The 21549-nt window shown below is 46.0% G+C and overlaps 2 protein-coding genes across 5 annotated transcripts; both read right to left on the reverse strand.

The window, feature by feature from the left end:
• Positions 1-1838: 1838 nt before the first annotated feature.
• On the reverse strand, positions 1839-6164 carry PDP2 (pyruvate dehydrogenase phosphatase catalytic subunit 2). Of its 3 annotated transcripts, none has more exons than XM_054170191.1 (2): positions 5893-6164; positions 1839-3882 (listed from the first exon to the last, which is right to left on the reverse strand). In XM_054170191.1, the coding sequence occupies exon 2, from the start codon at positions 3824-3826 to the stop codon at positions 2213-2215; it is 1614 nt and encodes a 537-aa protein (XP_054026166.1). In that variant the 5' UTR covers positions 3827-3882; positions 5893-6164; the 3' UTR covers positions 1839-2212. The 3 variants fall into 3 exon arrangements, with proteins under 3 accessions (XP_054026166.1, XP_054026168.1, XP_054026167.1); XM_054170193.1 differs by lacking the exon at positions 5893-6164 and adding an exon at positions 5659-5729; XM_054170192.1 differs by lacking the exon at positions 5893-6164 and adding an exon at positions 4546-4811.
• A 2192-nt stretch (positions 6165-8356) lies between these two features.
• On the reverse strand, positions 8357-21232 carry CA7 (carbonic anhydrase 7). Of its 2 annotated transcripts, XM_009901129.2 has the most exons (7): positions 20809-21232; positions 17996-18193; positions 15944-16062; positions 14902-14997; positions 14612-14674; positions 13761-13916; positions 12283-13487 (listed from the first exon to the last, which is right to left on the reverse strand). In XM_009901129.2, exons 1-7 carry the CDS (start codon positions 20846-20848, stop codon positions 13365-13367), a joined length of 795 nt encoding a protein of 264 aa, XP_009899431.1. In that variant the 5' UTR covers positions 20849-21232; the 3' UTR covers positions 12283-13364. The 2 variants fall into 2 exon arrangements, with proteins under 2 accessions (XP_054026025.1, XP_009899431.1); XM_054170050.1 differs by lacking the exons at positions 12283-13487; positions 13761-13916 and adding an exon at positions 8357-8518.
• Positions 21233-21549: the final 317 nt, after the last annotated feature.

Consider the following 21549-nt stretch of genomic DNA (forward strand, 5'->3'; position numbering starts at 1 on the left):
GAAATCTCAGTCTTCACAGTGCCAGCCTCGAGAATGAGGACATACTTGAAAGTGAGTTGGACCCAAACAACCAGAATTTCAGCAACCTCTGTAAGGTTGTAGAGTCTCCACCCCTGGAGACATTCCAAACCCCCCTGGATGTGTTCCTGTGTGACCCGCCCTACATGATCCTGCTCTGGAAGGGGGTTGGACTGGATGATCTTTTGAGGTCTCTTCCAACCCCTAACATTAGCATACCTAAACTCTTCCTGCACTCCCTGCCACCAAGATCCAAGTGTTAGATTTCTTCAGGCAGACCCATTTGGTTGAATCAAGGGCAACAGACCTGTTCATTTTATCTTGAGCAGGGCCACCTGCCTCCAGGATGAAAAACCCAACAGCTTGAGAGCATATGACCTTTCCAGAACAGAGGGCTTTTAAGGATTCTTCCAGGGACCACAGTCATATTACTGAAGTCAGCCTTGAAGAGCCAAAAGCATGAATGCTTAACAGTTCTAGCTCCCCCTTAATCACTCTTCAAAAGAGGTTATTTAAATGACTGAAAAAAAGCACTGAATTTTTCTCTGAAGAAAAAGTACACAAAAAGTCCCAAATCCACACCTACTATCAGTTTATGGCTTGAGATCTCACCTTCTTAAGAAAAACTGAAGTGCTTTTTTAATCTGCCAAACTGTGGAAGGGTATAATTTCTAAGTGAAATTCAGAGGGGAAAAACCCCAACAAATTGATAGCTCAGCTCAAGTGCATCCACACCAATGCAAACAGCATGGCCAACAAACAGGAGGAATCACAGAAAAACACAGCATGTTAGAGGTTGGAAGAGACCTCCAAAGATCATCCAGTCCAAACCCCCTGCAAGAGCAGGATCATCTATAGCAGGTCACACAGGAACACATCCAGGTGGGTTTGGAAGGTCTCCAGAGAAGGAGACTCCACAACCTCTCTGGGCAGCCTGCTCCAGGGCTCCAGCACACTTGCAGTGAAAAAGTTTCCCTTCTGTTCCTGTGGCACAACCTCTACTCCATCTTGCCCCCATTGCCCCTTGGCCTAGCACTGGACATCCCTGAGCAGAGCCTGGCTCTGTCCTCTCCACACTGCCCTGCACATCTTTATCAACAGCAATGAGTTCACCTCTCAGGCTCCTCTGCTCCAAGCTCAAGAGCCCCAGGTCCCTCAGTCTGTCCTTACACAGAGTATGTTCCACTGCCAGACTCTTTCCAGCAGTTCCCTGAGTCCTTCCTGACCTGAGGGGCCCAGAACTGGACACAATATTCCAGATGCAGCCTCACAAGGACAGAGTAAATAGGGAGGAGAACCGCGCTTGACCACCCCACTTCTAATACATCTCAGGATGCCACTGGCCTTCTCAGCCATGAGGGCACATTGTTGGATCATGATCACCCCTCTGTCCACCAGGACCCCCAGAGTCCTTTTCCCCAAAGCTGTTGCCCAGGGAGGTCGTTGAGGCCCCATCCCTGGAGATATTCAAGGTCAGGCTCAACGAGGCTCTGGACAATCTGATCTAGTGGAGGATGTCTCTGCTGTCTACAGGGGAGTTGGACAGGATGACCTTTGCAGGTCCCTTCCAACCCAAATCATCCTAGGATTCTATTATCAAGTTCAACTTTCAACCTTAGATCACCTTCAACCTTTAAACCACCAAAACACGTCCTGGAGAGCCATGAAAGTGACATGATTTTGCTTCCTATTTGAAACAAAAAAAAAAAAATCAGTTAAAAAATTGTCTGCCAAGGGCAGGGGAAGGTTGGATATTTTCTTTATTTAATTCAATTACAGTGCTTCAATAGGCTGCTTCCCCCCCTCCTTCCCTCCCCCCCCCAAGAACAGAGACTTTCTTACACTCCATGCAGCTACAAGGATTATCCACCTCTCTATTCACTTGTACCAATCTTGCTGAAATTTGTCTTGTTTGCTCATCTGGAACTTTTTAGCAGCAGGTCCCATGGAATCAGAACTAGCTCAGCAATCTTAGCTCAGTCACATTTCAGGGAACTTGTATCAAAACATTTTTCTTCAGCTTGTACAGACCTGGAAACCCAGAAAACTTTCACCAAAACGTGCTTCTAGATTTTCAAGATTAGTAAGTAACAAAAAAATTCAGGAACTTCCAGACCAATACACTGGCAGCAGCTTGACTCTCAGAGCAAACCAGTGATGGTTTCAGTGTTGAGGACAGCAGCAGTGCAATGCTCTATTTACATTTATTATTGTTCCCATAGTAATTTTCAATGCTTTCAGAATTAAAATACACTACAGTCACTGTGATATCATCTCTGTACATCCTGGCAAGGTCTTCAGGCAGCGTCAGCATTGCAGCAAGTTTCTCTGGGTCCACCTCACCATACTCGTTGCTCCCAATTGCATGCCTTATTAAATGAGTGGCTATGTTCTGGTCCAGTGAGGTAGCGCTTCTGTTTTTCCTCTGGAGTAACAAGCTGTGCATATAACCCAAATTAACTGGTTTCTCAAAAGCCAACTGTGGTTTCTGAACTTTAAGCTCTGTAAGGTGTCCAGCAACAAGGTCTACAACCTTCTCATTACTTAGCATCTCCCACAGTCCATCTGAAGCAATAACTAGGAACTTGTCCTTGCTTCTTAATTTGTGGTATGTGACTTCAGGCTCTGCAGTTAAATAAGGGGGTGTGTAGTAATTTGGAGGAACGTACTGGTAAATATTTAAAGCTTCCACATCGCAGCTGTTCTCCAGAATGCTATGTTGCAACTCTTTACTCCACTTCAATTGCACATCTCCAAAAGCTCTGGAGGGCATGAGAATCCCCAGCAACCTGTCATTCACAAACAGGGTTTTCTCCTCAGATCTAGGATGTTCTCTCTTCAGTCTCCTAATTTCAAATTCATCAAAGGCATTGTGGTCTCTGGTTAGAGGCAGAGTGGACCACGTTCCATCTTCTTCATGAACCCCCAGAATCGCTCTGCAGTCGCCAGTGTTTGCGACATGCAGGTGGACACCGTCAACGTGAGCTACACAGGCTGTCGCACCAGAGAAAGCTACCTGGAGAGCAACATTTCTCATCAACTCATTTTCCTGGGGAGCCTGAACTTCCAGTGATATGTCTGAGTCCAGCCTCTTAAAAGCACATATCATGGCTTCTTCTAAACTAAACCCCGGCTCGCTGTCTAGGTCCAGCAAATGCTGCCAGTACACCCGGAGGTTCTCAAAGTACTGGGAAGTGATTTCCCGATACTCAACATCATTTGGGTGCTTGTGCCAATGCAGAATGGGCAGAACTGGCTTCATGCCCTCCACAGCCAGCTCAATCTCCTCCAAGGTTTGCCGAGACATGAGGGAAACTGCTATGTAGTGGAGCAGCCTCTCGCTGACTGCCTGAGCACAGGCCGAGCCCGCGTGGCCATCGAATACGCCAAACATCATCCCTCTCGTCTGCACGCAAGTGGCTGCGCTTCGGCGGTCCTCGATGGGGCTGTTGGATGCCAGCTGGTTACTTTCAAACCTCAACACTGAGTTTGCATTTTTACCATCCAGATCCAGTATCTTATGGGATAATTCACCCGCCCTGAGTATGTCATTGATTTGTGATGGAGACAGCTGGAAAGAGAAATGCTCTTCTTCGGTGGAAGTGTGCCGGAAAGCTTTCTTTAAGGGGAAAGTATCGTTGGAGATGCAGCTTCCGGCAGGGCAGAGACGAGTTTTGGAGAGAAGCAGCTTCCATTTTATCTGGTTTCTATTTGGGACACAGATGGAGTACAAACGTCCTTTCCCCTGTAAAACAACGCTGTTTCTTGCTGAGCTTAAGATCCAGGATGACACAGTTCTTGACATCATAAGCAGCTCCACAAGTGTGAGCACCTTCCTTCAGTCACACAGAATGTTCTTATGGCCTGGAATACAAGAATAGGAAATTCAGAAGGCTAACAGGAAGCCTTCTCTACAGCTACACAAGAGCAAGTCGAGAGCTCACAGAAACATTCAAAACTTCTATCTCAAGAAAGATCACTACAGAGGAGCATCTTAAAAGTGATACCATTTCCATCACTTAGTTATAACTTTAGGATAGAATCCTTGAGGTTGGAAAAGATCTCCAAGGTCATCAAGTCCAACTTTCTACCCAACACCTCCATGACCATGTCCCACAGTGCTACATCTACTCATTTTCCTGAAAACCTCCAGGGATAGTGTCTCCACCACCTCCCTGGGTAAAATAGGACTGTCCCTCTTCAGTTAACTCATCAGAAAAACTGTTGTCTCTTTTCTAGGCATGTTTTTGCTCCTTAAGGCAAGACAAAGAACAAAAGACCTACTGATACAACCCAAAGACTGTACTGAAATCCCATTTGGATGACAAAAGCAGTGTGTCACAAAACGCTTCTGGAGTGCACTGCCCATGCTTCACAGCAGAAAAGAGTAGACAAGCCACTCCAGCAAAGACCCCACCATGCTAATTCTGGGCATCCTATGAGAGCCAGCAAAGACAGAACAGTTTTGCTGCTGATGCCAGGAGAGCAGGTGGAAAAGGCAAGGCCACCTCATTGCTCTAGGTTCACCTGCAGTCTCCTGGGACACTGACACCTCCCAACACAACTGACACCATTTGTTGTACTGCAGAGAGAACACAACCACAGTAAGGCTGATAGGAAGGCAGCTGATACTGGTAACTCCAGCATCAGCTAAACCCAAAAAGCACCAACAGTGCAAGCCAAGCCTTCATGTTTGCCAACCCTTCCCAGGACATTTTCCATACTGTTTGCCTTCTTTCTCTTCCTGCCCTTCTGTGCCACATAAAACAATGACAACTTTCATGTTCTTGACTCAAAAAGCTGACATTAACAGTGCTCTAAAGAAAATTACCCTGTTTACACCATCTAGCTGGCAGACACAGCAAGGAGGTGGTCTTTTTCCTTAACTGCAGTTGCCTCAGGCTATTTGTGTTTGCCTAAGGTCAGGTAGCATCAATTAGTCCTGGAGTGCATTTCTGAACCTGCCCTACTCACTGCCAGTCAGAACCATTTTCACATCCTCAGGTTCCTACCCAGTAGCAGTGTGCAGGTTCTGCCCAGGACACCCACTCACATCCACCACAAGCCCCATTAAAATCCGGTAGCAATGCTAATAAAAGCAATGTGCTCAAGCCCATTATGTAAGCACCAATTATATAAACCTCATGTTCTCCACGTGGGAGGAGAGCTCACCTACCCCTTCAGCACCAAAGGAGACACTTCCTCCTCAGGTGGATCACTGTAGTCACTGAAACCCCGACTGCCCCCGCAGCACAGCCCCCTGGCTGCTGGGCTACTGGGAGAAGCACTCACAGAAGAAAGCACCCACTTTTTTTCCAATAAAATAGCAGATATCTATTACATTTCATTATACAGACACCCCCCAAGTACAGCTCTCTACATCCTCACCTTCCCCTGACTCATGCTTCCAACACTGCCCATACACACCGCCCCTACCCGGCATGGCCCACAATGACCCCACACCCTGCCTGCCTCACACCTCCCCATCACACACACAGCCTGTACAGACCCCCATTATACCCCCATCACCCCCCCAATCACACACACACACCCATCACCCCCCCCATCACATCCCCTGTCTCACACACTCCCCACACAAGCTCCCACTTGCCCAGCTCCCGGCCCCTACCCTTCACGCACCCCTGTGGGCCTTTCCTCTCGGAGCCGCCCCGCGTCCTTCCTGCCCTCAGGGCTCCATCCTCCCACTGCCGGGAAGGCTGCCTCTTCAGCAGGCTCGTCACGTCAGGGCGGGCTCTACTCTTTCTGCCCCTATGACATCGCCCCCGGCCCGGCTCAGCCGCTGCCACAGCGGAAAGGCCGACAGTCACCGCCCAAGAGAGCCCCTGCGGCGCGGCGCTCCCCGGCGCTGCTCACCCGGAGGCAGCTGAAGCGTCTCCTTAGCAGCGGCGGTAACGCTTGGGTTGTACTCTGTCGTCCTGTCCTGCCCTGTCCTGTCCCGTCCTCTCCTCTCTCAGGCGGGTCCCGGGCACCCCTCAGCCGCAGCAGCCGCCACGCACCTCCCGCCACCCGCAGGTTCCGCACTGGCCAGCAAGCGCGGGCGGTGGCCGCTGACTGACAGCTCCGCCGCCCAACCCGCGCCGCTGCCTGAAGAGCCGCCCTCGGCGCCCCGCCCCGCCCCGCCTGCTAGCCGCGCCGCGGGGCGGCCCACGGGTTCCCGTCAGGACACGAAGGGGCGGGAGTGGAGCGTGGGGCCGTGTCGGGCTTCCTGCCCGCCATCTTCGTATCAGCGCCTGCCTGTGCCCGCAGCAGGTCCTCTGCCCGCAAGCGAGCTGAGGCTCGCTGCGCAGTTGCCGCCGGGCTCATCGCTGAGCAGATCCCGGGGGCGGGCCCTGGCGGCTCCCGGTGCCTCCGCCACCCCCGCCACCCCCGCCACCCTCTCTCGGTTGCCTCACAGCGCTGGTGAGGGCGCTGAGCTTCTCGCTTTCCTGCCTGTCATTAAGCGGGAAATAACGTGAACGATAAAAGCAAGGCGTGGAGATCTGTTGGAGGGGGAAAAATCAGCAGGTAATTTTTTCCCCATTCATAAAGTTCAAAACACTCTTTTCTCCTGAGGGAGGGCCTTGCATTTTTGTTTGGGTGTTAACAATACAGTTCCACAGGCTTCCGTGCCGAGGCCACCAGCTGGTGAGGCTCAAAGTCACAGAATCACAGAATGGTACGGGTTGGAAGGGATCTCTGGAGATCTACCCCCGTGCCAAGGCAGGGTCACCGAGGGGAGGTCACACAGGAGCACGTCCAGGTGGGTTTGGAATGTCTCCAGAGATGGAGACTCCACCACCTCTCTGGGCAGCCTGCTCCAGTGCTCTGTCACCCTTAAATTAAGTTTCTCCTCATGATTAGATGGAACTTAGGTTCAAGTTTGTGCCCATCCTGGCACTGGGCACCCCTGAAAAAATACCTGGTCCCATCCTCCTCACACCCACCCTTGTATTACTGATCAGCATTGATGAGCTTCCCCCACTCTTTTCCAGACTAAAAACCTCCAAGTCTCTCAGTCTTCCCTTGTCAGAGAGATGTTCTAGTTCCCAAATCGTATTTGTAGCCCTTTTGAAAAGGAGCGGTCAAATAAATTATGAAAAACTAAGGACTCATTTTTCTGTCCCCTGGGGTTTTGTTTTTTTTTTATTCACATGCCTGCTTGTCTTGGTTAAAATATCTCCTGAGTGGTTTTATGCTGTGTAACAAGGCAAGGAATGAGCCCAAAGTGCATGGTGGTTAATAAGTAGTTGTGCATCACAAGTGGGTTACTAAGCAGTCCTTGCTTTGACCCACAGTAGTGATTCTGCAAAAACAGAGGCTCTCAAATCACAAGACTTTGATATTGCCAGTGCATTTGTTACTCTCCTGGGAGGTTTTTTGTGTTTTATTTATTATTTTTGTATACTGGTGCATTTTTCTTTGCAATAATGTGTTGCAGGTATCCCAGATGAGACAAGTGTGTTCCCAGGTTACCTCGAGTGGAAGGATGAGCATTCATCTTAGTGAGTCTCAGCTTTCAGTTAGTTTCTTGGATTTATTAATATATTTAAACACAGTTTTGTGTCAAATGGAAGACAAAAAAAAAGGAAAGAAAGAAAGAAAAAAAAAAGGAGGTTACCTTAAAGAAAAATGTCAGGACATTATTTTAGCACACATTTTAAAAAAATCTTAAATTTATCATTGTTTTATTTATCTGACAAGTGTGAACTGAACAAGTTGACTCTCTGGTCCATCTTGGTGAATACAGATTGGGCTGGACTTGCCTTGCACAAAAAGGGAGACTTTAACAGTGTCAGCTGTAGTTTGCTGTATGTGTTTTACCCTGTGAGTGGTATCACATATTTCTCTAGCTGCATATCACACTTGGAATTTTCTCAAAAGGCAAGATAGCACCTTAGATGCAGAGATCTCCTCTTACAAGCAAAGAATGAGACTGGGAGAAGTAAGTTTCCTCTAGGCCTGTTAGAGCAATTTTCCTAGTTTGGTTACAGAAAATTCCAGTTGTTGACATATAACCTCAAGCAAATACTCAAATGCTAGTGAAGCAAACAAGCTGCAAGAAACATCAATCAACAGAGGTAAATGCGAAGAACTGCAGGGAAAATGCCATCCCAGCTCTCCAACTTACTTAAACTGAAGCTGAGCAGTGTGTCTAGACATGAAGTTGCAGGGGTTAAACTGATGACACAGTTTTAGGTACTGCAGTTGAACTGGAGCAAAGGCCTCTCTAGTTGCTGTCACTGAGTCTGAAATACAGGTAGATAATTTTTAACGGGCATTGCTTACAAACTGTTTCAAGTTAAACTGAAATACCTGCTCAGTTAAGGCTCTATACCACTTTAGATTTCTTGGGGACAGGTTACAAGTGCAGGAAAGTCTTCTGGCTTGGAGTGAAGTCATGTGAACAAGTGTAGTTATATTCCTTTCCTCTTCCTTCCACCTTCCCCTCCAGCAGATGAACAGGCTGAGCTGACTCTGAATTTCTGCACTGAATATTCCCCTGTAGTCATGTGAAATAAACAACTATGAGGGTTTGCATTACTGGTCACAGCCTGGAGTGAAGGGCTGAATATGTACTAAAATTGAAATGTCATGCAAGTAGCCATGCAAATGGAACATCAGAGGTATAAATATTCTCTGCCTTATGCCAGGCAAACTGGGAATAGTTCTGTTCAAGTCGGTCGTGTTTCAGTGCTGTGTTGTAGTTTCCTGAAGGTAAGTGAGGAAAAAACTTGAGACCCCCACTTAGAGGTGGTGTGGAGCAACAAGCTTTGATACTCAGTGTCATTATTAAATGGTCAGGTTTGCATGCAGAAAGAATTATCATAGTATCATAGTATCAGTCAGGGTTGGAAGGGAGCACTAGGATCATCTAGTTCCAACCCCCCTGCCATGGGCAGGGACACCCCACACTAGATCAGGCTGACCAGAGCCTCATCCAGCCTGGTCTTAAACACCTCCAGGGATGGGGCTTCAACCACCTCCCTAGACAACCAATTCCAGGGCTTCACCACTCATGGTGAAGAACTTCCTCCTCACGTCCAGCCTGAATCTCCCCACCTCCAGCTTCATTTCATCCCCCCTAGTCCTATCACTACCTGATATCCTGAGAAGTCCCTCCCCGGCCTTCTTGTAGGCCCCCTTCAGATACTGGAAAGCCACAATGAGGTCACCTCGGAGCCTTCTCTTCTCCAGGCTGAACAGCCCCAACTCCTTCAGTCTGTCCTCATAGGAGAGGTGCTCCAGCCCTCTGATCATCCTCGTGGCCCTTCTCTGGACACGTTCCAGCACGTCCATATCCCTCTTGTAATAGGGGCTCCAGATAACAGATATTCAGATATCAAATATTCAGAGAAGCCAGCTAACCTGAAGTATAACATCTCAGTTTTTCAGGCTTATCTCTTTTCTATTTACCCTTGAAATGCTCCTTTTTTTATCCCTGAAATGCTCCCTTTTTTATCTTTTTGACCTTTGAATGCCACCAAAAGCACCATCTGATAACAGGGTACCTTGCAACACTTTCCCCCTGCTAACTATATTTGGGTGGATTTAAACTCATTATGAAATTTATCATTATAAAGCACTGCTAGATCATATCAGCTAGATCACTGAAACTACCTAAAACTAAAAAATAAACTGGTTTTGGAAGGGAAAAACCCCCAACATAATCCAAGTTAAACCTGAGCTATACCTATGAAAGTAAAAACGTTAAAGATAGAATGGAGACATCTTCTGCACACTATCAGTGAGAAGAGGAACAAGAGACATGGAACTGATATATTGTATCTTTCGTAGGATCAAATTTTATCTGATAAAGGAGTTTGAAGGACTGTGTATGCAGAGCTAGCACAGGCACTTCTATTACACTCACCCATACCTTTAAAAATAGTGATGGTCAGAGGCATGTTTTCTCAGGTAGCATACTGTGAATGAATTTGCCTTTAAAAGTTGTGTTAAGCATCGTGGCAATTAATTAATTGTGGTAAGAACTGGAAGCAGAGTGCCACTAGATGGCATATTTAGTCCAACTTTTACAGCTGTGCCATTTCAGCTGCTGCCCTAAAGCCGAGGCCTCCTGTTCTCTCATGACGACTGTGATATGACTGTGAGTTAAGCTAAGTCTTGCTGGAGCTGTTAGATTCACAGAAACACAGGATGGTAGTGGTTTGAAAGGACCTCTGGAGATCGAGTCCAAGCCCCTGCCAAGGCAGAGTCACCTAGAGAAGGTTACACAGGAGCACATCCATGTGGGTTTGGAATGTACCCAGAGATGGACACTCCACCACCTCTCTGAGCAGCCTGCTCCAGTGCTTCATCATCCTTAAACTAAAGAAGTTCTTCCTCATGTTGAGCTGGAACTTCCTATGTTCAAGTTTGTGCCTGTTGCCCCTGTCCTGTCATGGATCATCACTGAAAACAGACTGGTCTCATCCTACTGACACCCATCCTTTAGGTATTGATCAGCATTGTTGAGATTCCCCCTCAGTCTGCTCTTTTTGTTCCACAGACTTGGTAGAAAATAAGGACACATGCTTAAGAATTAGAATGACCTTGACAGGACAGTCTGCTGAGTAACATTTGTGTGCAGAGCAAGAGAGCTTCTGAGTTTCTCTTGTAAACTGAACACCTTGGGGGATTCAGCAGGTAAAGCTCTTTATAATAGCTAAGCCTTTACAATAACCTTGTGAGCTAAACATTAGCCTGCTCTTGTTTGTGAGTAAACCACCCTTAAAGAAGCTTATGGGCTGTGTTCAAGGTCACAGAATGGACACATTCTCTGGCTGAAGACTTTGTTGTTATTATTAAAAAGTGGTTAGAGCTGGGGAAAAACAGAAATGAGCTTTTTAGAACTGAGGTGGGAGGGTGGGGGGAAGCCACTGCAAAAACCCAAACCCCAAACAACTACCAGAAACTCTTCTTTGTACCTAGATTACTCTACAGTAGCATAAGCAAGTGTTCTGTGAGACTGAAGGTAAACAATCAAGCATTCCTTGATCTGGAATAGATGGGTCAGTTGAAGATAACAAACAGCATTTCTGTTAATGACTGTCCAAGAACACCAGTGTTGTAAGCAGAGAGAGGTATGTCTATTCCAAAGAGAGAGATAAGAAAGATCCACACTTGATTTAAAGCCTTCTTTAATTGGTTAAAGAAATTCAGATGCATTAAATAGGTTGGTTTTGCAAGACCAGTTTGAGTCACTAACAAAGTTACATTCCTAAGAGCTAAAACATTGCATTCTGTAGTGATTTTCTGTTTCCTTTAGTTTTTCTGTAGAAGAAGAATGTTCCATCTAAAACAATGTTGAATTAGCCCTCACAACATCCCCGTGAGGTAGGTCAGGGTTACCCTCACTTTATGTAGGGGGAAACAGAAGAACAAGAAGCTTTAGGTCAGTGTACCAGGAAAACAATTGGAGAGTTAGCTCTAGAATTCTACTCTGCCATTCCTTGTCCTGTGCTTCACATCTAGTGTCTTTCATAGAATGGCTTAGGTTGGAAGGGACCTTAGAGATCATCTAATCCAGCCTTCTGCCTTTCTGGAAAAGCAGAGCAGCCCACCTTAGCTGATGTTCTCCTTTCCCCCTCTGCTTTCCTTTATGTTGCACATCTTTGATTTCTGTCCGAGCTGGCAAAAAAACTGATCAGCATCACCAGTCTGTACCTGAAGTACACCAATGAAGCAAAACATTTGAAGCCCAGAATTAAAGCAACTGAAATACTGTGGGTAGTTGCAGATAACATCACTGTGTTTAGTACTGGAGACAAGTCAGAGCTGCTGAAGCAGTCACACTAACACATGGTTTTTCTAAAGCAACTTTCTTCTGAAGAGGTAAAAGGACTCAGGCCTGCATCTGCAGGGAGCATCGCTGTCAGACTGCCCTAGGGAGGGGATGATTTGTGCAGTGATGCACATTCAGTGCAGTCAAGGTTTACCCACATCAGCTAGGTCCCTAAAGTAGACAAGGTACCTACTTTAGGTCAAAGGAGCTTATAGTGCAGAGCAAATCATTTAACTGAGGTAGGATCTGAACAACTGAGAACCACAAAACACATACCTGGGGTTGCTGGGGATGCTCTTCCCAACAGAACTGCCAAGAGCCTTACAGTTTGTGTGCTGCATGGGCTAAAAGAATAGGTCCCTGGACAACTCTGCAGTAGAATGGCCTGTTTCTAAACAGCATTTACACTTACTTTCAATTAGTACAAACCAGCATCTTAGAACAGGAAATTTAACATATATATCTGTTCTTACGTACTTCAGGCAAAAACTTTTTCTGGTGCTGTTTGTGCACTTTGTGCATTGACAGCAAGGATCCAGTGTAAGCAATCTCTGCGTCAAACAAGGCTCAGCAAATGCTAACAAAAGATCAGTGTCCTGCTTTCAGCTGGGATTGAGCTAATTTTTTCTTCTTAGCAGCTAGAATAGCACTGTGTTTTGGGCTCAGTGTGGGATGTGGTATGGGAAGAATGGTGATAATACACTGATGGCTTTTAGTTGTTGCTAACAGATCAGGGACTTCTCAACTTCCTATGTCTTGCTAGAGTGCAGTTGCACAAGGAGCTGGGAGGGAGCGTGACCAGAGCAACAGCCCAATTCCCCAGTAGAATATTCTATACCATACAACATCATGCCAGTACACAGCTGAGGGTTGGCTGGAAAGCTGGGTATCTGCTCCAGGATTCTCATTTCTGGCTTTTTCTCCTCTGGGACCGTTAACCAGGAATAGGCTAGGCCTCAGTCAGGCGCTGAGCAATTGCTTTGTGCAGCACTCATTTGTATATTCCATTATTACTATTAATTATAATTACATTTTATTTCAATTACTAAATTGTTTTTATCTCAACCTATGAGTCTCCTTACCTCAGACCTTCCTGTTCTCTCTCTCAACTTCACAGGGTGAGGGAGAGCAAGAGAGCAACAACATGGCATGGTTTAAACCACAACAGTCAGCAAGGAAGAGTCCAATTTGTCCAAATTTCTTGGCTACTGTTTCATCCTGAGTTAAATAAGACAATTGGAAGCTGTGGCCATCAGTACTAGTAGATCATTACATAATTTCCCATTTTATATTAAGTGGGATTTTAATTTTATCTCAATTTTCAGAGTATCAGGTCTTGGAGAATACTCTGGTTTACTCAACTCTCCCTTATGTTAAAAAGTTCAGTTAAAAAGATCCACATTTCTCCAAAGAATGAGCAATTCAAATAAATCAGCAGATTGTCCCCCTCCAAGTAGAGCACTCATGGAATGGCTATCTTGTGTGTTCCGTGAGTGATCTGAAGACCAGACTTTCTATTTCGAGTGTCTCAGATGTGGAAGCTCAGGGCCACTCTCAGCTTTCTTCAGGCCTTGAAGGAAGCTCGAACCACTCTCCCTTTAAGAGGCTGAGGAGGACGAAAATTATTCACCATGTGGATCCTTTGGTCTTCCTCAGTGGTGAAGAGGAGCATGCGGAATTTCTCCAGCTGTAAATTCAGGTGAAATAATTCACTGCTCAGGGGCAATCCGTTTTCATTATTTTTTAAAAGGACTAAAGGATTAGGTCTATTTAAACTTGTTAATAGAACAGGTTCAAGCAAAGATCCTAGAGAATATTGACAGAGAAAAACAGAAGCCCTGAGTATTGAACAAATGGATTATTCACAGGCTAATGGTCTTTTAACTTAGCCTCATTTTAAAACAGCCACTGCCTGTTTATCCATGCTGAATCCTGCAGGAACTGAATATCACAAGTTTACCTGTTTCTCAGAAATTCTGATGGGTTCTTTCAGTACTACCCATGTCACACTCTCATTAAGGGGTGGCGTTGTCAAAGAGCCAAGGTATGTCCAATAATCTAGATTCAAAGGCAGGAGACATTTGGGGTTGAAGCTTCTAAATTGTGCTTTTGTCCCCTAGAAAAGAAAAGATGCCTGAAATTTAACATTTGATATTTAAGGACAAGAACACTGTTTAGAAAAGGGGAAAAAAGAAAAAAAGCTAACATTAAAGAGGGAAGGAAAAGTCTAAAAAGGTTTAACTGCCTTGTAACAGTTGTTATCCAAGAGTAGTATGGCAAGTGTGGTGCCTGCTGCTTTGACTTGTTCAAGGCTAGGCTCTACAGAAAAGGGTTGTTTTGCTCAGTGTAAGAGCTGAGCCTGAAGGGTCATGGAGCTTTTGTTTTCAGATACTCTGGGAAAGGTAGAACCTCTGAAGCACCAGTGGGGTCAGCATAGTCTTGGAAGGCATCTGAGATTAGGCAAAAAATGTGGCAAGGTTGCCCAGAGGTTGTGGATGCCCCATCCCTGGAAGTGTTCAAGGCAAAGTTGGATGGAACTTAGAGCAACCTGCTCTAGTGGAAGGTGTCCCTGTCCATGGCAGAAGAGTTGAATCTAGATGATCTTTAAGGTCCCTTTCAACCCAACCCATTCTATTCTATGATTCTGTTCTAAGATGAATTTGAGGGGAAGAGCAGAAGCCAGCTCGAGGAACGTTCTAATGATGGGGGGATTCATGGTGGGTGGTTTTCCATTTTTGTCTTAAAATGTACACAAGTTGAGTTTTAAAGGACATCCCAGAAACAATTAAATGTAAAAAGCCTCAAACTTACTTTGAATTTTACCATGTACAAAGCATCAGTCAGTCTGTTCATATTGGCATGTTCTTTCCCAATCTGAAATAATGGAACAGACAGGTGAGACCAGCATAACTGCAATTATAGCTGTTGTTTTCTTACCTGAATCTCAACATTCCTGCTTAAAATGACTTTTTGGAAGCAGTAACTGCTGTGAAACTTATCTGTTTGCCTCAAGCAGTACTTAAATATGTGGCTTGCTTCTCAAACACTTGACAGCATCATGCTTTTCATCATGTAAACACAGCTATTTTTGTGATTCTTACCTCCAAGAAAACACCAACTACTGCCAAGCCATCTGGAGCTGCTGCTGCTTCTCCAAATGTTGCATATTTCCTGGCATTCCAGTGAACTAAGTGGAGCTTTAAAGAGAAATGACAGTGATGGTAGCTGTGAAGATAGGCTGTGGCATGTGAACAGGTACTAAGTCATACAATGGTTTGAGTTGGAAGGGAGCTTAAAGATCATACAGCTCCAACCCCTCTGCCTTGGGCAGGGACACCTCCCACTAAGACTAGGCTGCTCAAAACCTCTTCCAGCCTGGTCTTAAACACCTTCAGGAATGAAGTGTCCACAACTTGTGGGCAACCTGCTCCAGTGTCTCACCACCCTCTCAGTAAAGAGTTTCTTCCTAAGAAGAGGAAGGACCTCATGCTGCAGCAGGTGAAGGAAAGCTTGTGCTGGAGCAGGCCCTGGCCCCCTGAAGAAAAAAGAACCCATCCTAGAGCAAGTTTGCTGGCAGGAGTAGTGACCCCATAGGGACCCACAGTGGGGTACTCTGTTCCTGAAGGACTACACCCCATGGAAGGGACCCAGGCTGGAACAGTTTGTGAAGAACTGCACCCTGTGGGATGGACTCCCATTAGGGTCTTTCATGGGGAACTGCAGTCCATGGGAGGAACCCCATGCTAGAGTAGGGAAAGAGTGTAAGGACTCCTCCCTTGGGGGAGGAGCAGCAGAGCCTACATGTGAAGTGACCACATACCGCATTCCCCATCCCTCTGCTCTCTGAGGATTCACTGGTAGGATCCAAGATACTACCCTACTGCAGTATTTGGGATGGATTCTGCTGAGAAGGGCCTGGACCTTGTCCTAGCTTTGTGGAACATTCTCAAGAGCCCCTGGATGAAACCAATTTTAAACTACAGACAGCACCAGCATGATCACTTAACTCTCATTGACGTCTGTGCTGACCTAACCAAGGTGAGGAAGCAATCAGAGTGCTGAGGGACATGCAGTCCTCACTGCAAAGTCATTTGCCAACAGCATTTGCGTAAATCAATCCCATCTGCAAAGCCAAGACCTTACCTCACAAGGAAAGGGTTTGCCATCCACTGTGTGCTCCGAACCCTGGCTGTGCTTTGTCCCCCAGTGAAAGTGGAACTGCTTCAGCCGAAAGGGATTCTCAAAGGGACCACCACTGATGGCTGGGCATTAAAAAACAAAAAGGGGAAAAGCTCAAACATTCTGGCTTCTTATCTTGCCTTCTGCAGTAACAGCTAAGCACTGCTGGCACAGTAATGAGGTGGGGGTTGGTCTCTTCTCCCTAGGATCAGGTAATAGGACAAGAGGAAATGGCCTGAAATTGTGCCAGGGAAGGGTTAGGTTGGAGATGAGGAAAAATTTCTTAGCTGCAGGAGTGGTCAGGGATTGGAACAGGCTGCCCAGGGAGGGGGTGGAGTCATCCCTGGAGGTGTTCAGGAAACCTGGGAATGTGGCACCTGGGGATATGGTTTAATGGCCATGGTGGTGTTAGGTTGACAGACTCAGTGATCTTAGAGATCTTTTCCAACCCAAACGTTTCTGTGACTCTATAAAAGCAGTGCACAAGCCAAGATAATACTTCCAGCTGTATTTAACAAATTCCTTGTAGGGTGACATGCTTATTGGGGCTGTGCTGTAACATTTTGGGAAATGCACATCTGGTCATCCTCTCAAATGCTGTAAACTTGGCCAGTCAGTTGTGCATTTCCTTGGAGTCACGCCAGAAGATAAATTCTTTAAACAAAATGGTTGGTTGGCATTTTAAGCCCCAGCCCTTATTTCAAAGGGTTGCTGGCACAGACAAGTCACTTCACAAAGTAACTTGTTCCAAGTATCTCATATCCAATATCCTCTTTAGCTAGAATCAATAAACACACCCAAACAGAAGACAAAAATCAGCTGATGGGTTCAAGAACTGCTCAGAATGGTTTTTTTTTTGAAATGCACTCTTTCCATTTACCAGCTACTTTATCATCTCCATTTGAATGCTCTTCCCTGCCCTCAAGATGTAAAAGCAAGGTCTGCCATAGAAGTTGAATTATCAGAAGTAATCAATCACTTAGAGCATCTCTACTCTCTGCCAAGAGCCAAGAACATTATACATCTGCAGAGAGTCCAACAGCCACAAGTTGCAGCCACCTCAGAATTAGCTGGAGTAACTGAACTGCTAGGAGGCAGGTAGGAAAGAGGAAAACACTTGAAGGTAATAGTGAGTGCTCCAGATACAACTTGGTGTGGTGACTATGATTATGATGACTACACTGTATACCTTGATCTCTGCTAATCCTCTTCTCTTCCCTATCCCTGTGGATGGAAACTGGGCAGTGAGCCAGTTGGCATGTGTGCTAGCATCTTTGATTTGGATGATGATGGAAACAGGGCAGTGAGGAGTGTTCATACCTACTGTGCATGCTAGATGGGGCCTAGGAGTGTTGGAGAGAGGCATGGGCTCCCTGCATAGCCAGCTGACAATCCCCATTTAAAAGGGGAAGGACTACAAACTTCTGATCTTCCTGACGGAAAAGCCTTTCCTAATGCAGAAGCACTTTCCTGCTGTGTGTTATTACTTGCTAGAGAGACTTAAGTGAAGATGAGAAACAGGAGCCTCCAGAGTACAAAATAAAGAGCTCTGTTCTTGTTCTAAGCATCATGTAAAACATACCCTACAGGATGTGCTTCACTGTTTATTCTAAGTGTTCTCAGGGGGTCTGGAGGAGGCTGAGGGGAGATCTCATTGCTCTCTACAACTCCCTGAAAGGAGGTTGGAGTGAGGTGGGGGTTGGTCTCCTCTCCCTAGTATCAGGTGGTACAAAGAGGGAATGGCCTGAAGTTGTGCTAGGGGAGGCTTAGGTTGGAGATTTGCAGAAAACAAATTTTTCCTAGAGTGATCAGGGATTGGAACAGGCTGCCCAGGGATGGGGAGGAATTACCATCCCTGGAGGTGTTCTAGAAACATGTGGACATGGCACCTGGGGACATGATTTAATGGTGTTGGGTTGCTGGTTGGACTCCATCTTAGAGGTCTTTTCAAGCTGAACAATTTTATCAAAGTCCCAAAACAGTACTCCAAGTTTGCTGGCTGAGTGTCACTCTCACCTGTCTTGTCATCAGTATCTTCAAACTCAACCATAACTGAATGGCCATTGTTGGAGATGCTGAGTGATGTACACGATTCATAGGAGATGACAAGTGGCTTCAGACTAGGGTCGTACACTGCTCTTGCAGAAACTATATCAATGGGTGACTGGCGGTTCCCTTGGGCAATAGGATAGGTTTTGTGCCACTCTGAAGGTCCTTCACAAGGAAAAAAGGAAAGCACCATTATTTTTTTCCCGGCTATACACAAAATAATCACTACAGGTTTTCAGGAGGCTTGTAGTGAAGCTGGCTGAGCAGGAGTGACTTGAAAGGCTGGGATCTGAGAAGTTGATTTGAATTCTAAGCTGGTGAGGGGTGGGAGGCCTTCTGCTCTCCATTAACACTAGAACACTGCCCCACTTGTGCAAACCCAGCTACAACCCCATCCCCTTTGAACCTGGTTTAAAGCTCTGTGAATAAGCCCTGCTAATTCTTGTCCTAGAACCCTTTTCTCCCTGCCAGATCAGCGTTTCCCACATTACCATCACGTCTGGTGTCTTACAAAACCAGCCATGATCAAAGAACCCAAAGCCCTGCCTGAAGCACCAGTCTCAGAGCCAGGTATTTAAGGACTGGATCCTTCTATTCCAGCCCATGTCATTGTCTGCAACTGGAAGGGGGAAGAGAAAACAACTTGTGCCCCAGACTTTCACCAACAGTCCCAAGGCCTTGTAGTCTCTCTCCATTCCCCTCAGACAACAGGATGCAGTTTCCTTCCCACTGTCTGGAAGCTCAGTAGTGGGTAGTAGTCTGACAACCACACCAGACTGGGTTGTTTCCTAGTGATATCCCTGACTGGGGCTCCAGGAAGACTACAGACTTCCCTATGGTGAGGGTCAACCCAGCATATTGGGCCCTCTATTGCCTTTAGAGATGAGTCTCTGACAACTACAGCTCTTCTTCCTTGTGGCAAAGGTTGTTCTATGGCTGGCAGGCCTATGTGACCATGGTAAGACCTCTGCTATAGGTTGCCTATCATCCACATCCACATCCCCATCAGACTGGCCACCTTCCAGCAGAGCCTCAGATCTAGTGCTCAGAGGCAGCTGGCGAGGCAAAGCAGGCAAGGTATCTGAAGATCTTCCAAGGTGGGTGCAGGTGTAAACACACTTGCCTGCACTCCTCCAAAGGAACTGCATTTACACCATCTATCCCAGGAAGAATTAAAAGCTCCAGTGATTCAAATTAGATGCAGATGACTCAATCTCTTAGCTACTGACTATGCAGTTATTTTTAAAACCATTTTCTGCCTGCAGTAAATCTTTGAGGCAGCTTCATTCTTCACTCATGTCCACTATGGCATCTCTCTACTCCAGCTGAAGGGTACAGTGTGATAATGAACACTTTTGGACTTTCTGACCCCAAAAGAGTAGGAAGAAAGAGCAATTTAATAACAGCTCTCTGCTGCCAGAGCTGGAACATTCTTCCCCTGTTTAACAAAACCTGCTTCTGCAGCCAAAAATTCCTTATTCTGAAGATATTTTTTTCCTTCTTCTGTATGGCAGTGCAAGAAGCAATTAAGTTCTTCTGCTGGTACATTAATTACCTATTAACAGCAACAATTTCAGACTCTCAAGAAGCACATTTTTAATTGCAGCATTCTCACACAATTTCACAAGGGGAAACTTTTTTCATCAGGCACAAGTGTTTTCCCCTCCTTGAGATTATGCAACAAAGCCATTGATCTGTTGTACTCCTTTGTCTTGGGCATCTTCTGAGATGTTAAACTTACAAAATAGTTTCTTTTCTCAGCTTGCCTATAAAGCAGATTTAGGATTTAAATGCTGTTACACAAGTCCAGGCAATATCATTTATCTCTAAGAAGCTTTGTAAGAGCATACCTGAGGTTGATGACTACTGCCCATCTTCCCAGACACAGAACTAGTGCCAACCAGCTCCTCTTAGCCCTCAGTCTTGCTTTTGGACTCCCAGAAACTAAAATAGTTGCTGTTAAGAGATAGACTGCCTCCTGAAGGTTATGGCAAAGACTCTTGCAGGACACTCAGCAGCTAAAATAATTGCTGGCAGGAGAGAGAGTCTCCTGAAAGCTCTGCAGAAGGTGGTCTCCTTGGACCACATCAGTCACTCATCCACCCTCTGCAAAGGGCACCAGTGCTGTAAAACAGTGTTGTAGGAATCCTCCAATAGCTGCATGTATCCTCTTACTTTGTGACATAATCTTGGAGGTGGGAAGCAAAGCAAGATGACTAAAAGAAAAACTGTCACATCAGAAAGCATAAATGGTTCTGCATGAGAGCTCTGATACTGATCTGCACAATTTATTGATGGTCCAGAAAAACAGAACACAGACCTTCACTTCCATGGAAGCCTGGATATCATATTGCAGCAGCTGCACAGGATCAGAAGATCTGCTGCTGCTGCTTTACTAAAGCTTCTTTACATGAAAGAATTGCTTCTGGAGAGACAGACAGACAGTTCTTTTCATAACAGCTTTTTGGAGTGGGACCTATCTATAATATCTGCAGCCCAGGAAATTAAAAACAAAAAGCCACTCAGCTCTGCTTCCCTCAGCCAAGGAGCATTGAGCACAGCACTGACAGGCAGCAGCAGCAGGCGTAAGTTTGTGCATCTTCTGGTGACACTTTCTCTGTGCTATTGATTATCAATCAAGCCGTTAATTACCTGCTGTATATACTTGATGCTTGCAGACATCCTAACGCAGGCAGCTCTGCAGGGCTCAGGCAACAGCTCTAGAAAGAAAAGGAGTGGGAGAAGACAGAGAGATGCAGCACGGAACTGCTGGAACCTACCGTCATCCTGCCCATATCCCCAACTGTGGTAGCCAGTCATGAGAGGAGAGCTGCACCCTGCCTTGCTCTCAGCTCCGACAGGGCTCTGCTGCTTACCTGCCTTTATAACGGCTCAGCGTGGGATAGGGTCAGCCCCTTAAAGATACAGAGCAGCCACAGCAATTCCCGCAGGACAGGGAGAGCCTTCCTCCTGCTCACAGCTTTGCTGCTGTCGGCTTCTTGCTCCTGCTCCTTCCTTTATTCACTAACTCAGCACAGGAGAAGCAAATGTAGAACAGAGATAACTTCAGTCTCAGGATTTAGAGAGGAGCCAAGACTGTCCAGGTGGCATGGGGTTCAAATTGAGGAAGAGGAGGCATTTTCCCTTTCTACATCCCAAAGGGAGGAAGAGCAGCAGGGCACAGTCTTGTGCAGGTTGCAGTAGGAACTGTCCGGCTCACTTCTATGTTTTATGAAACATCACTGCCTCTCTTCAACACTCTCTCCAGCTATGAAAACTGTTTCCATCTCATTTGTAATTAAACCTTCAGAATCCGTGCTGGGATGAGATGGGGAACATCCTCATCAAGGAAAATAAAAATACTTGTGCAACTTTTAAGGTAAAAATCACAGCTGAGGAGAAATTCACAATGTGATTATTTTTTTCTTTGTAAGTCTAAAGAAAAGAAAAAGGGGGGAAAAAAGGTTTTAAAAAGACAAAAATAAAAGTGTTGTTATATTAGGGGGCAGAACACAGCACAC

Source organism: Dryobates pubescens, chromosome 19 (assembly GCF_014839835.1).
Source record: "Dryobates pubescens isolate bDryPub1 chromosome 19, bDryPub1.pri, whole genome shotgun sequence".
Classification (NCBI taxonomy): domain Eukaryota; kingdom Metazoa; phylum Chordata; class Aves; order Piciformes; family Picidae; genus Dryobates; species Dryobates pubescens.

Excerpts from the sequence above, each read along its gene's own strand:
- CA7 (XM_009901129.2), bottom strand. The coding sequence starts at position 20,848 with ATGACTGGCTACCACAGTTGGGGATATGGGCAGGATGACG. Across the intron at positions 16,063-17,995 it reads AGATACTGATGACAAGACAG|CCATCAGTGGTGGTCCCTTT; the intron begins GTGAGAGTGACA and ends TTTAATGCCCAG. Across the intron at positions 14,998-15,943 it reads GCAAACCCTTTCCTTGTGAG|CTCCACTTAGTTCACTGGAA; the intron begins GTAAGGTCTTGG and ends TTCTCTTTAAAG.
- PDP2 (XM_054170191.1), bottom strand. The coding sequence starts at position 3,826 with ATGATGTCAAGAACTGTGTCATCCTGGATCTTAAGCTCAGCAAGAAAC.